At 44.3% G+C, this 15,279-nt stretch overlaps 1 protein-coding gene across 4 annotated transcripts in view; it reads left to right on the forward strand.

Annotated features, from left to right (window-relative positions):
• The window catches only part of LOC144756203 (E3 ubiquitin-protein ligase TRIM39-like), a 115,087-nt gene that overhangs the window by 23,805 nt on the left and 76,003 nt on the right, over positions 1-15,279 (forward strand). For all 4 annotated transcript variants that reach the window (XM_078645810.1, XM_078645811.1, XM_078645813.1 and 1 more), the window contains 2 exons: positions 7,777-8,007; positions 13,115-13,137. In XM_078645810.1, the coding sequence (XP_078501936.1) occupies positions 7,777-8,007; positions 13,115-13,137 (254 nt within the window). The remainder of the gene's footprint in view (positions 1-7,776; positions 8,008-13,114; positions 13,138-15,279) is intronic.

Below are 15,279 nucleotides of genomic sequence, written 5' to 3' on the forward strand. Positions count from 1 at the left end.
CAATAAAATACACTGAACATAATCTACATAAAAGTTATTTACATAAGTTTAAGCTATTGCCATTATAAATTACAATAGCTTTTATTTAAGTATTCATTATTAAAAAATAAAAGCCATTGTTATTTGTAATATCAATACATCTAAGACACGTAAATACAACACATATTGCATAACAAATGCTATAGGTGTCACATTTGCGAAAGTTAAAACTATTGGCATTGTAAATGACAAAGCTATTAATTTCGCTATTTTCAAAACCAACACATAAATAAAAAAATTGTCATTTACAATACCAGTAGTTCAAACTTTCCTAATGCGAGACCTATTGCATTGCAAATGCTTGTTGCCTGTTTAATGGCTTAAAGTTTTTTTTAAAAAATAAGCATCATAGCGCTTTTTTTCCTGTTAAGGAAAGAACAGGATGCAGAATGAAAGTCGACACAATAGACACAAAGTAAGCAGGAGGTGGAGAGAAATGGGTGAATGGGTGTATGGAGGACACCCGTGGAATAATAAACAGAAAGCATGAGCATAAGCAAGATTGCGATGAAGCATATAATTAAAAGTCGGGAAGACTTAGGGGTGGGGAAGGAAGGAGGCAGATTGCAGTTCAGTATTGCAGAGGAAAAGGACAGCAAAACCCAATTTTGAGGGGTGGGGGTGAGCAAGAAGGAAACATGTCCAGTGGATGTAGAGTAATCGGAGATGCAGAGAACGGATGTGTTAAGTGCATTAGAGAACAAGGAGAATGAACGAACAGGGAGCATGGCCCAGAAATCACTTTTTGAGGCGGGCAGGCAAATGGTTCACAGGCGAAATGGAAGGCAAATGGGAGGGAAAGCATAATGCAGGAGGGAAGGCATGGCATGTAATGTAACCAGAACTTCCACCACTGGAACTGGGGAGCTAGGTTGGAGTCTCAGCGTCCGCACAATACCCTACGATTCTGACCAAATGACTGAACATCCTCGAGGCAAATAGAAACAAAAAATGTGTGTAACTTGTGCGAAAAAAATTGTGGCCATGTTAAATGCTCCAATACCATCAGGGTGAGCTTGTGCTATAAACCTACAAAAAAGACATCCACACTCTGCTGACATGATCCAACAGTTGCTATGGAGGCCATATAGCCGGTATCACAGGCTCCAAAGATTATTTCACACTTGAAAAATGGAAAGACAAACTTTGACTCCACAGGAATTGGTTGGCTGTATTGAAGAGGAGCACAGTACGAGCGAACACAGACAAAATTAGTTTTTAGGTTTTGCCTACGCAATGCGTACGAAGTACGCATGCGCTAGCAAAATCTAATGTTATCTCTATGTGGGGTCGGGTATCCGCCCCCTCCTCCCATTGGCTAGCTCCATAAATGGAGGCTAGCCATTGGTAGAGGGCTCTGTCTGTCAATCCCAGACCAGATTCGGGGGCGTTCCCGAGAATTTTTCCCTTTTGGCTACGTCACGCGACGTCAGCCAAAAGCCGGGAACGCCCCCGAATCTGGTCCGGCATTGAGCCGGCACCCGCCTTCCTGCTTGTTTCCCCTTGCACTCGGGAATGTCTTCTCCGCCTGTCACTGCTGTTTGCCTCCATCCCACCCGGCATTGCTCCGTGTATTCACCGCCGCGGCCCCGAGTGAGAGGAGGAAGCAGCGCCCGCCTTCAAGCCCGGGCCGCGCTGGGATTGGCCCAGCCGGCCGAGCCCCCTTCCGCGTCATCGCAGGAGGAGGAGGAGAGAGCCGGAAGGAGGAAGCAGCCTGCATCGACCGTCCCTCTCCCCGTGCAGCAGCCTCAGTTCCAAAAAAAAGTATTTTAAAGCGAACTATCCCGGCCCAGTTTCTTTTTGTCAAATTCAGTAGTTGCAAATTTTCGAGCAGCTTCAAAGCGGAATTGTTAAGATGGCCGCTGCTTCCATATGCAATCGCCAGCGTTGTCCGCTCTTCTATGTCTCTGGTCTAGTGGCTGAGCCTTTGTGTTTGCGGAAACCTCTGCTTCTGCCAATAGAGAGAGTGTAACGGCCGGCCCGCGGTGCTGGCTGTAGCGACCCCCAGTGGCAGCGCCGCTTGACAGCAGCCCGAGAGAAAGAGGAATGGCGCTGAGAGAGCCCGGGCAGTGAGAGGCCCCGGCATTTAGCGCAACCCGTGCCGGCAGTATGGTGAACACCCGGCGCTCCCTTCGCAGCAACACCGCAACCCCGGCCGCAGAGCCCGCTCACTTTATCTCCTCTAGGACTCGCTCCGGCATGGGGTCCCGCAGTGAGGCCGCTGCAGAGCAGGTCAGCCGGGGACAGGGGTTCTGTTGGGCTAGGAGTAGTGGGAAGGGAGGCGCCTGGACTCTGCAACAGCAGCACTCACAAGTTCTAGGTTGTCATCTGTCTGTGTGTGTACACACTGCCCCGTGCAGTCAGAGGGAGGCGGGCCAGCGCCAACTGTGGCTGTGTCTGGGACTGCACCCCACTGGACCCTGCACCCACCGGTAACCGGTCTTTGCAACCCCGACCGGCAGCGGAGTCTTCCATCTTTACCAATTCCCGCACACCCAGAGGAATGGAATAATCCATAATAAAAAACAAAAAAAATCCTATAAAAACGGGCTTAATCCCGACATTGTCCTACAAAAGATCTGAACCAAAATAAACTTTGAAAAACATATCACATGCCCAAAAAACTTCCAGCCAATAAAAGAGGCCAAGCCTTTAGCAGCCCCACTCTAACCAAGAGCCAGAATTTCTAGCAGACCCCATCCCAAATGTGTCTCATCGTCATTAACGACCTACCCCAAACAAAACTGCCACCCAACTTCTTTGCTATAACTATCGACTCGACCTCATAATTTGTGTACCCCGTTCACTTAGAATTGTTTTTCTTACCCTCCAACTTAAAAACCTCCATACATAAAGGAATCACCGTAATAGCAGAACTCCAAACATTGACATCTATGGGATAATTGTAATCAACTTGCTCAATCCTTCTCGGATACTCAACAGGTTTAGAATTGTGAATACAGCAACATTTCCAACCAAGCCCTAATGCGGTATGCCTATGCTAGGTTAACCATATAGAACATTAACCATAAACAAGATTTTACTGTAACCATTACCCTACTTCTCTAAAGTCAAACAATCCCCACTTAGTCATGACATAGGGGGACCCCAGCCACAAAGTCTTTACTGGCTTTTCAGGATAAACACTGTGTATGTATGTGTATTTATATCGGTCGATCTTTTTTTTTTTTATGTCACCTAATCCTAAACCCACCCATTTGCACCCTTGCGTATTTATGTACTGTTTTCTATAGCTCATACTCAAACCGCTTGGGGTTCAATGCATTGTACAATGTATTGCGGTACTATAGTGAGCGATGTGTTGACTAATAATAAAAAAAAAGGATATAACTAATGTACAGAGAGAGGTGATTATCTTATGCATACATTTTCATAATATGTACAGCAAATCCGAAAGATTGGAACATAAAGGAATTAGTTAACATTGGTAGATAAGTTCAAATTTACATCAAACAGTGGGGTATGTGGATAAGTACAAGGAGTGCAAACATTGGTAGTTCATTGAAGTAGGACCAGCTATGATAAAAAATCGTGTTATATATATATATATGGTTTAACAAAGAGTTGATGTGTTACACTTGAACCAGAATAAATAAATACATAATATACAGACTGTGATTACAGATGGAAGTCACGTTAAACATTGTGGTAATGTATAGAGTGCAAAGAGAGTATATTAAACTATCAGGTCAAAAAGAGAGTAGATCTAGAGGATGTGTGAATAAGTTAATTACTGTAAGACTCCTATCTAGCAAGTCCGTAACAATGTTAAGAATAATTATCCATAACATCAGCCGTAAACTGAGTGCACTGAAAAGCATCAGATATGCCATATTTAATATAGATGCACTTGAAAAGCATCAGATATGCCCTATTTAAGATAGAACTCTAACTTTAACAAAGGCAAAACCATTGCATTGTAAATGCTTGTTTTATAAGAGTGAAGGAAAGGCTCTTTTGAAGTGGGCTTCACTTTTAATCTGAGCTTTCCAAGGTTTTTCTGAGAAGCAGTTTGTAAATAAACAGGAGACAGGTGTGCGGGGAGGAACAGCAACAGAGGGAGGAGAGTGAGTGGGAAAAGGAGCAGCAATAGCAAGCTGGGAGGAGAGAAGGCGGCATGCGGATGCACTCGCAGGAGTGCTCGCTAGTAAATGGGAAAAAAGTGCCTTCAGAGTAGCAGCCAGTGGAAGGACACTGGCCAGTAGCCAGTGACCTGAAGTTGTACTTGGTCCAAGCTCAGCGCCACTGCATGGACAGGCAGAGCACCAAGACGTTCAAAGTCGATGTGCTGAACACTCAGAAGCATGTGAATTAGAGCGAAATTGGAATCAACCAATTGTAAGTTCAGGTAAAAATTGGGCGGATTCTAAGCCCCTTTTAAGATTTTTTTTTTCAAATACAAGAGATTTCACACACAGACAATACCTAAAAATAGAGCATTGTTACAGTTTATATGCGAGAGAGGAGTAAGAGAAACCACATATCTGACCTGTGGGCAACGACCTTCAGAAACCTTTTGTTATATTATGTGAAAAGTGCTGCATTAATAATAAGAGTGCAAAATCTGGAAAATTATTTTTTTCAACCACAAAACAGCAATGACCATCACAAAAGCAAGAACCAGGTTTGAGTCTCTGCTCAGCATCCTGTGATCCAGGGCAAATCACTTAATCTCTCATACAACAAAAACAAATGTGAACTGTGCTCTTGTAAGGAGTTCCAATACCTTCAGGTCAGGTTGTGGTCTGGCTATATAAAAATGGCAAAAAAGAAAAAAATAGTACCTCAATGGAGAATGAGCAGCGGACAGACACTAATTAAGGAAAATCGACGTGTATTTGGTCCATGCTCCACACAAGGAAATTAATTGAGGCAGGAGCTAGAAGCACGTTGGTGCAGGACGAACATGGATATTGTTGTCCTGGTCATCTTTCTTTACCAGCCACTTTACAAGACATGTTGCTGACATTTGCCGATAGAACCAATCAATATGTGTGTGCGGTATATCTTTGTAGAGGTATTTTGTCCATACATGGGACGCTACTCTTTTTAACCTTCTGTGATGGGAGATCACTGGATCTAAACAACAACTTACCACACTAGGCCCATGTCCACTGCTCTTGCCAACATCCAGCATTTAAGGATTAATGGATGGTTCCATTCTTGGCAAAGCATGTCACTGAATAGTTAAGAGCCTCCTGTACGTGTGTGTAAATGTATAGACTTTAGTTTGCATTTTCTAGTTTTTTATTCTGTAAATGTTTTTTTGTAAGTAAATCCACTATTCATGGATTATAAAGGCCTACAGCCTATATTACTAGTAAATCTGTTCTAAACCGTGTGCTGGGAGATGCGGGAGGCGCAGCGCGTGCACAGTGAAGTGCACGGACACTCCTGGAGGCAGCGGGAGGACTCGGGAGGCGGCGGCCACACCCCCTTGCTACCGGGGACTTCAAAAACAGACCTCGCGTCTCCCGCTTCGCGGGAGGCGCAGCGCGTGCACAGTGAAGTGCACGGACACTCCTGGAGGCAGCGGGAGGACTCCGGAGGCGGCGGCCACACCCCCTTGCTACCGGGGGACTTCAAAAACAGACCTCGCGTCTCCCGCTTCGCGGGAGGCGCAGCGCGTGCACAGTGAAGTGCACGGACACTCCTGGAGGCAGCGGGAGGACTCGGGAGGCGGCGGCCACACACCCTTGCTACCGGGGACTTAAAAAACAGACCTCGCGTCTCCCGCTTCGCGGGAGGCGCAGCGCGTGCACAGTGAAGTGCACGGACACTCCTGGAGGCAGCGGGAGGACTCGGGAGGCGGCGGCCACACCCCCTTGCTACCGGGGACTTCAAAAACAGACCTCGCGTCTCCCGCTTCGCGGGAGGCGCAGCGCGTGCACAGCGAAGTGCACGGACACTCCTGGAGGCAGCGGGAGGACTCGGGAGGCGGCGGCCACACCCCCTTGCTACCGGAGCCATTTCAGTCAGCCCTCACTTCCGGCCCCGCGGGACGCGTGCGCGGGCGGGCGCCGGGCTAAGCCCAGGCAAAGGGCGGGCCCTCTACGGCCCTCAACGGACATAGGAGGACGGGGACGGGCCACTACTTTTGGCTGTTTGCTGAGGTAATCTATCGACTTGTATTTCACAAACACATGCCCAAGCCCAAAGCTGGGGAAATGCCTAATACTATCCCAGATGATATATTCGCACATTCTCCATCTAACTTCCTATGGCTGGATGACCTAAATAGTCTGTGCAAGGCTAAATATGTTCCAGCAGCTCTCTCCCCCACGCGAAAACGCAGCAGCTTACTATCTCGTACAAGGGAGCTGAAATCTCCTCCGGATACAAAATCTATACCTTTCAGGGCTACGCCGGCCAAAAGGAAGATCGAGGGGGGCAAAGATAATGGGAGTCTTACTAAACCTCAAACATCTAATAAACTTTCTGTAAGTCCAATTCCACCTTTAATTAATTCTCCTCCTACTGTGTCACCATCTCCCCATCAGGCCCTTCTGACCATGATCGAGCAATTGCTGAAATCTTTAATACACCCCTTGATGGATAAAATCAGTACGCTGGAGAATAAGCTCACGGGGCTGGAGAACTCCATTGAATCTTTCCTGAAACCAACAGCCCACGTCGTAACCACTGATTGCTCGCCGACAACCGCCCCTACAAATCTACCTAACCCGATTACTCCTTATGATGCGGCGCCTATTCAATTCTCAACCACCTCTTCCTTGCTGCCCACCAATCCCACAGGCCCCCAGAAAGTGACAACATCACGCCACATCCCACTTAATCATGTGCGAACTACCCATATACATTTACCGCCAGAAGCTGCACCTTTTGTAATAGTTCTATCGGGAGTCCCTGAACTAACAAAAGGCAAAACTGAGAGACACAATGATCTTATGAATAAGGTCAAGTTCTGGTTATCAAAAAACAGACCTCTTCCTTACCATCTTGATGGCCGTATAATAAGTGTCCGGAGGGTGGGATGGCTTGGACCCCGTAAAAAAGACATCTTGGGGGATTTGATCCTGATACGGTTTAGGAGCAGACACATTGTGCCATACTTGCAAACATGGCTACCTCAAAATGCTGATGGTGTCATCTCTACTTGGGATCTATATGATTTTTACCCTTATACGCCCTATAAGTTTTCACCTAATACCCGGGGCTTTGTTAACATCCCAGTGGGCAGAGGAACCCATTTAAGTAATGGCAGTAGTTTTTCATGGGCTCCTAACTGTCCCAAACCGGCATCTTACAGTTCTTTGTGTCGTAATTACTAAATCCTTTAGAATACTGTGACCTATAACGTTGCCTAATGGTTGTGTAAAGTATGCTTAATGCGTTAACTGTGCAAATCTAAAGCTACTATGAGATTTATTTTAAAATGTTTTTAGAATGTATTGTGGTATTTGTCTGTATGCTTTTATGATTTTAATTTTTAAAATCGAATAAAGCTTTGTGATTTGATTTGGGTCAAATAATGAGAGATAGAGAGTTGAATTATTGCCGAGTTGTTGCTCAAGTTTATTGTATATTTCTTTGATTGTGTTCTGCATCGCAAAGAAATGGTTATGTATACAACTCTACGTGTATGTCTGTGAAGCCCCCCCCCCCACTGTTTGTGTCAGTTGCAGAAACTGTGATTACGTGTGTGTGAAGCATACAAATACAAAAATGTGCTTTGTTTGGCTGTTTTTAATGGAGGGAAACTTCAAGAACCAGGTGGGGGTGATCCGTACAACATTTGCGTTTCTGAAGAAGTTTCTGGACAAGGAAGAGCAACAACTTCTGAGCAAACTGGAAAAGGAACATAAAGAGAATATGAAGAACATTCAAAAGAAACTGAGTGAACTGGAGAAGCAGCAATCCACCCACCGGGACCTGATCACAGAGATCCAGGGGAAGTGTCAGCAGCAGGATGTGGAGCTACTGAAGGTGAGAGTTAACTATCTATAGAACTAGAGGGAACTACTGAAATATATTATTTAAACTTCACTTTTCATGCACCACTCGGCATTGCTTGAGATTCACATAAAATTGCATTGGGAGTGGAAGAGTTATACAAAGTAGAGAGGTTGTCATTCACTACATTGGGGCCTGTTTCTAGAAGTTGTGGACGAGTGAAGTGAAGTTATTCAACCGTAGGGATGAAAACCAATACCTGAAATCCTCTTTTGAGCAAAGAGGTAGGAGAGTTCCATAGAGAAGAAGTGAGAAGTCACCTGGAGCTCATTTGAGTTTGTCTGCTGTGCATTGCACTAAATAAGGTAACCTTCTGCATCAGTTTCCTTTTTCCTTATTTACATCAACTTATCAATGGGTTTATGAAATAGTTCAAAGCAAACACGGACGGAGCGCTGAAATGTTTCAGACACTCACCCCCAGTCACAGATCTGGGTTGAATCTATCATCGTTCTTTAGCTCACTTGGCCACCCCAGTTCAGACACAGCTATATGCAAATCAGTCTTGACCCTGTGCCTCTTGGGAACAGTTCAGCCCGAACTGCCACGCCATGTTTTCCCTGGACAGAAAACAAGCATCCTGGGACCAGTTTCGGGCTAACGGCCCTCATCAGCCAGGCTAACTTGAATCCAGTGGGAAAGTGAGCAAGGGACCCACGTCTAGGCATACCCTGCCAACTTAGGGCAAACAAAGCACACACAAGGAGATGATGGACTGAGAGCTGAAACTTTTCAGGAACTCGCCACCAGTCACAGATATGGGTTGAATCCTTCATCGTTCTTTAGCTTACTTGGCCACCCCAGTTCAGACACAGCTATATGCAAATCAGTTTTGACCCTGTACCTCATGGCAACAGTGCAGCCCGAACTGCCAAGCCATGTCTTCCCTGGACCGGAAACAAGCATCCTGGGACCGGTTTCGGGCTAACAGCCCTTATCAGCCAGGCTAACTTAAATCTAGTGGCCATGGTAATAGGAGAATCACAATTTCAGAAACTTTCACGAGGAGAATTATAAGGCAGCCGTTAATTAATCTCACCCTGTGTTTAGGGATGCAGAAACACTGTTGAGTTTAAAAGAAGCTTCTTTGCAAAAGTCAATTGATGTACCAAAGCGAATTGAGAACCCCAGTTTATATCAAGGAATTAAATACTAGGGATGGTGTGTGCAAAAATAATTTCAAGGCTAGTACCGAGGATGTACATGTGGTGCAGGTGTCTGGAAGGAGTAAGGTTAATGGGTGGAGCAAGGACAGAATGCAGTGGCCATGACAAGGGGCTTTGTTTGGTGTTGCGGAAACACCAAACAGATTCCAACTTCCAGTGCATGTCCTGCCATGAAAGCATGTTGTTATAAATGCAAGAAATTGAGACACTTTTCCAGGGTGTCATGTGGAAAAGTGAGTGAGACCAAGGAAAATGTGACCATGTGCAACTGTAGCAAGCATGATTCAGTATACCGGTTTCACCTCACTGTTAGTGCGAGTACCAGGAAAAGGGTTGAGGGTTGAGCAGGAAATGAATAATCACAAGGGAAGATTATAATGACCAAATTACATTGGAGTGTTGCATCCAGCACAGCTGTATAGAATTGGAGGATGGATTTACCAATTTCATGAGTTGCACCAGTAATGTCAAATGAATGCTCTTTGCGCCGGGGTCTCCGGCCACTAAAGCGTTTGTTTCTAAGGGTTTTTAGACTGATCAAGATACCTTCTTGATGAAGAGACTTTTTTGAAATGTGACGATTTTTAATACAGACAGGAGTCAGTTTAGGAACTTGTAAGCATTGAAAAGTTGTGATGTTCACCTATTTCAGTAAGAAACTGCCATCTGCATCTCCACAATCAATAAAACCTTGAATTCTCTAGAAACAGACCCTGTTGAACTTGTTAGCAATCTTGAGCACGCTTCAGGCTCTAGGTTTCTTGGTGAATGCCCTAATGTTGCAGTGTGGGGTTATTCAAGGAGCACATGCTTGGCATTCTCGCACCATACATTTTTGGGGTCTGGAAAAGCATGTTGGGAAATCTAACTTTTTATTTTGAGATAGACCCCAGGAGGAATTTGTCACAATGATGTCCATCCGGTGTGTGTCCACCATCTTCAGATAATTTTATCCACCATTGTGTTCAGAAGGCTGTATCTAATGGGACCGAAAAGCAGCTTCAACACTTGATTAATAAACAGTCCACTTCGAAGCCATTTCAAAATCAGACGAATTTGTTTTCCCAAGTTCTAGAGGAGATTGTGACCATGGGACAGGTTCTCATAGAATAACAGTTTTTGCTGTCTCTGGGGTTTCTTCACACCTTTTTGTTCTGGACAGAAATCTTTTTAGATTCTGTGTTTTCACTCCTGTTCGTTGGTCTGTGTTTTCACTCATGTTCATTGTTGGTAAGAAAGCAGACTGTGTGAAATTATTTGAGGAAAAATTTTAGCAGATCCATTGTGCTAATTACACCATGGGGGCAAGGTCCGATCCTAGTTCAGGGTACAACTCCATGGATGATGGCTCCACTTGGGCTGAAGGTAGAAGGGAATAATTCTCCAAATCGGAAAATCAATCAATCAGGGTAATTGTAAGCGCACTACTCACTCTTGAGCGTCTCAAAGCGCTGGGGGGAGAGGGGTAAGCAGCTCCATTGAGTCGAAGGGCCAGGTCTTGAGCAACTTCTTGAAGATGTTCAGGGAGTGGGCGTGTCTGATGTTGATCGGGAGCTCGATCCAGGTCCTGGCCGCAATTTTGGAGAAGGTTCTTCCACCTGTTTCTCTTGGGTACGTGGAAGGAGATTCTCTCATTGAGGTATTGGGGTCCGGTGTTGTGGAGGCATTTGTAGGTGTGGGTGAGTATCTTGAAAGTGACGCTCTTCTCAGCGGGAATCCAGTGGAGCTTCTGTAGGTGTTGGGTAGTGTGTTTGTGTTGAGGAATGCCGAGGACGAGTTTGGCTGTGGTGTTCTGAATGGTCTGGAGCTTGCGGAGCAGAGACTTGTTAAGCTAAGGAGATGGTCATTATCTCTCTTGCGCCTTCAATCTGGAAAATTGTCCTATTGTAGCTATAAAAAGGAAAGAAAAAGGTAAGCTTGCATTGCCTCCCAATGAGAGTCTATAGGAGTTTAAAATGTCCTATTCGAAAAACATGTTATGTCTCCATCATCCTAATGTATCTTCCCCTCACCCTTTGTAGGTGGAGGTGACTGTGTATGAGTCAAGGCACTCAGCAGCCTGTATATCGTACTGACTGCTCAGCCTTTTCTCACCAGAGGCTGGTAAATGAGTACCATTAAGCTGGGTAACAAAAACCATCTAGTATCCATAACCAGAAATAACTCTGGCTGCTAGTACGTGCTTCAAAAGTAGACTAGCATTATATTATTTTCTGTTCTGTAAAGTGTGATGGTGAATATCTCACCTGGATACTGATGCCTGTATTCTTAATCCTGAACTTCCTCCATTTACAGTGACACATCCTGCATACAAAGATGTAAAATATTTAAATACAAAGAAGAGACTTTAAAGGGCCTATGAAATATGTGAAATATAGCACGGGACAAAGAGTGGGGCCTTCCATTGGAATTGAATTGTTTTATATAGTTCATGCGCACAGTGTTATCCATCTCGCATTTTATGAATGGATGGTCTCTTCTCTATGTGGTGCCTTGAAAAGGTCAAAGAGATTGGACCTGCTTTTAAATCTAGGGGTAGCGGAGATAGACACTGTGAGTATATTTTCGGTGGCCCGGCATGGGCTCTTTGGTCAAGAAAATACTTTCTTTGAATCGAAGGTTGTAGACATTTTGAAAAACCTGTCCTCCATCTCTTTTGTGAAACAATTTTGTTCACCTTGAGAATAATCGATGTTCATAATTACACTATTTCTTACATTTTGTTATCTATTTTTCTTTTTCCAGCTTTAAACAATTTTCTTGAGAAACGTTCAGATTTCCAAAGTACTAAGTCAACATTTATCGAATTCCTAGTGAAGGAAAGTCTGATCATTGTTTACAAGTTTTGCTTAAGGTTTATAGTTGAGTACCAGAGTTTAGAGCCTGTTTGGCCTTGTCAGGCCTACCCCAATCCCCATGAAGATCCTCCACCAGTGGTTGTCAGAACTTAATAAAGTAGTCCTGCAGATCTGCAATGTCCTACGGTATGTTTGCCATGGCTTCTAGGTTCCATAATTTGGTGTACCACTTGTTTATGGTAAGGGAATTGCTCGAAGGTGGACGGGGGGAGAGGTGGTCTGCTTTTGTTCCCCAATATGCCACAGTCGGTTGTCTTTTCTACCCTTTGACATAGGTTTATAATGAAGTTATCACAAAAGGTCCTATGATTATGAGTCTGCCTCTGAAGGGCTGCTGTAATCATTCAAAGCATCTGGCTTCTCCTACGCTTTCCTTCCCCCTTCTCGCTTCATCCCCCTTGGTGATACATCTTACTTACCAAGCGATACAAATTTTACCACGCATTACATTATTATGCTACATAGTGGTCTTTCTTCTGACCCCTCTTCCTTGGGATGATATTTACTATTCATTGACTTTGAAACACCTGCTCTTTGTCACTATATGTACATGGTCATCTATATTTAATGGTTTCTTCCATTATCATCCTAGTTTAAATACTTTCTGTCATATAAGTGTCTTTAACTTTTTAACTTATGCATCAATTTTGGGTATTTATGTATCACTGTTTATCTTGATTGTATTTCCTTTTCTCCAAATGCAATAACCTATTTGAACATAAATGCATCTATCTTCATTTAGGCTCCGAGAAGCAGATTATGACCTTCCAATTTGCACCTTTGTGAATTCTCTTTTATAAATGTTGTGCCAAGATGATCCTTTGTAAGTGATTAATAATATATCATAACAGTTCAATATGTGTTATATATTGAAATTGTTCATTCAGTGACAATCCAGGTCCTTGGCAGGTGGCTTGATACGAGTTAGTGTTTTTTCATTAGTCAGAAAAAAACCTTGTCCTCCAATAGCGACTCAGTGTCCCTTTGGTAAGGAAATCAGTGCTCAGAATTGTGGGGGATGAATATTTATCTTCTTTTTTCTCTTTTCCTCCCTAGGATGTGCGGATCATCTTGAACAGGTACATTCTCTTCCTCTTACTTATGTACATCGGAGACTTGCCTTTGTCCCGTGCTTGATTTTTTAAAATCCTCCTCCTTATTATGGTATACGTTTTTATAAGGAACACTGTTCATCAACGTGTGGTTTCTTGTCACATTTGGTGCACAGTATGAAGCTGTGGCTGAAGTTTGCATTCTACATTAGATTGCCAGATCTTTAAGGGGTTCACAGAATGAAAAAATGTCTGTGCAAACGAGTAATTGCTGGCAGAGTGCTTCTAATGTAAGCAGGCATGGTAACGTCATATGGTTGTGCCTAGGCAATTGAAATTGTAGCTAAATTGTAAATTGGAACAGTGCGCTGAACATGTAAACTCCACTCCAGTATATATATATTTTCTCCTAATACATGTCATTGTAGTAGGATGATGTGACAGTAGTTAGTTAGTTTCAGCAGAAACATATCTGGTGTTCAGACCAATGACTTGCAATGCTCCTACTTTAGAACAGTTCAAACAATGGCAAAATACCTATGACTGTCAGATACTGCGCATTCTGTTACAAACTGCAACAAGGCCTAATATTTTATCAATATGGCCAAAAGTGGTCAGATTCCTTTCAAGGCAGCTTGTCTCGGAGCACCAGAACTATAGGTATCAAGGCTGGGGAAAATGGCAGGTTGATCTCGCTGTTGGAGGCTCCTCCTCCGTACCTCTCTTGCGCTCTCACCTGATGTTGGCTGTAGCACCTTGCAGCAGCAACGCCAGCGAGACAGAACTCCCTGTTCTTTATTCTATCCAACCACTCGGATCCTGATAAATCCTAAAGCCTTTGGTAAATCATGAGAACGCGATAGAAGGGAACACACCAAGGAGAACGCCTATCAGTTCAAAGGCTTTCGGATTTATCAGGATCCGAGTGGTTGGATAGAATAAAGGAGACATATAGAGCCGATCTCAAAACTGCCGGGATTTTGACTTTGTCTGGAGTGGAAAACGTAATTTTTAAATTGAAATACAAACGGGACTTGTGCATTGATTTGGGAATGAAAGCGGTTGAATAAACTTAAATTCCTCAAAGAATATCTGCATTTGTATCCGGGCAGTGATTACCAAAGAAAATTATCTAATGAAACATCAATTGTTTGATTCAGCTCATAACATTAAGCCTTGAAAATGCCCTGTGGGCGAAGCGCGCGTCGGCTGCTGCTGTGTCAACTAACATTGATTTGAAAATAAAGCACACAGATCTGATTGAAGAGTGTGACTAGACTACTTCCTCTGACTGGAATTTTGGGAAATTGGACCACATTGTGAAGGGACTTGTTTTGACTTTTTGAGTGCTATATTCAGAGATTGGAGAATAGACATAATGATTGGGTGTGCTCAGGTGTAGTGTATAAAATGGTCCTATCTGTGCATATGAATTGCTACGGGCCTGTGTTCCAGAAATTTAGGGGCTTAATACGATGTCGAACTTAAAGACCCCACCCGACAGTCGGAAGCCTACTGACCGCGTAGGGGCCCTTCTGACCAGCTCGGTCGGTTTACAGTCCGCCCCCCCAGATTTTGAAGTTCGTGGGCGGAACATAAACCGGCCGGTCATTTCGACTCAATTCCGACCGTCTCGCAGAGTATTCCTGTCGGTAGGAAGCGCACCGTAACCCCCTATGGACAGCATTTCCTCTGTCGGGATTACAATGTCGGTTTCCAACAGGCTTTCCGTGCCGACCTTTCCGACGCAGAAAGGCTGTTGGAAAGTGACTTTGGGGGCCCCTGGCAGGACCCCTTAGCCCCCACGGCCTAAGGTTGGTGGCCAAGAGCATACCTGTGGAACCCCCTGTAAATCCCTGCACTGTGCGGCAGGGTGCCATAGGTACTAAGCACCAATACTCCGCAGTGTACGCAATTGTGAAAGGGCGCATGCATGATGGGGAGTTCTATCCTGAGTAAAGTTACATGCAGTCACTTGGTGACTGCACAGCTCATTTAGCTGAGCTAAAGGCTCGAGTTCTGGCACTGGACAATACGGATCCTGGATTCGACACACACTTATTGTGTGTGATTTGTAGCACTGTGTCCAGTCTTATAATGATTACCTACACTATTGAAGCCAGAATGGATAAAAACTGCCTGACCCCGACTCATGTAATACACTCATTC

This window comes from Lissotriton helveticus, chromosome 5_1 (assembly GCF_964261635.1).
Source record: "Lissotriton helveticus chromosome 5_1, aLisHel1.1, whole genome shotgun sequence".
Taxonomy (NCBI): Eukaryota; Metazoa; Chordata; class Amphibia; order Caudata; family Salamandridae; genus Lissotriton; species Lissotriton helveticus.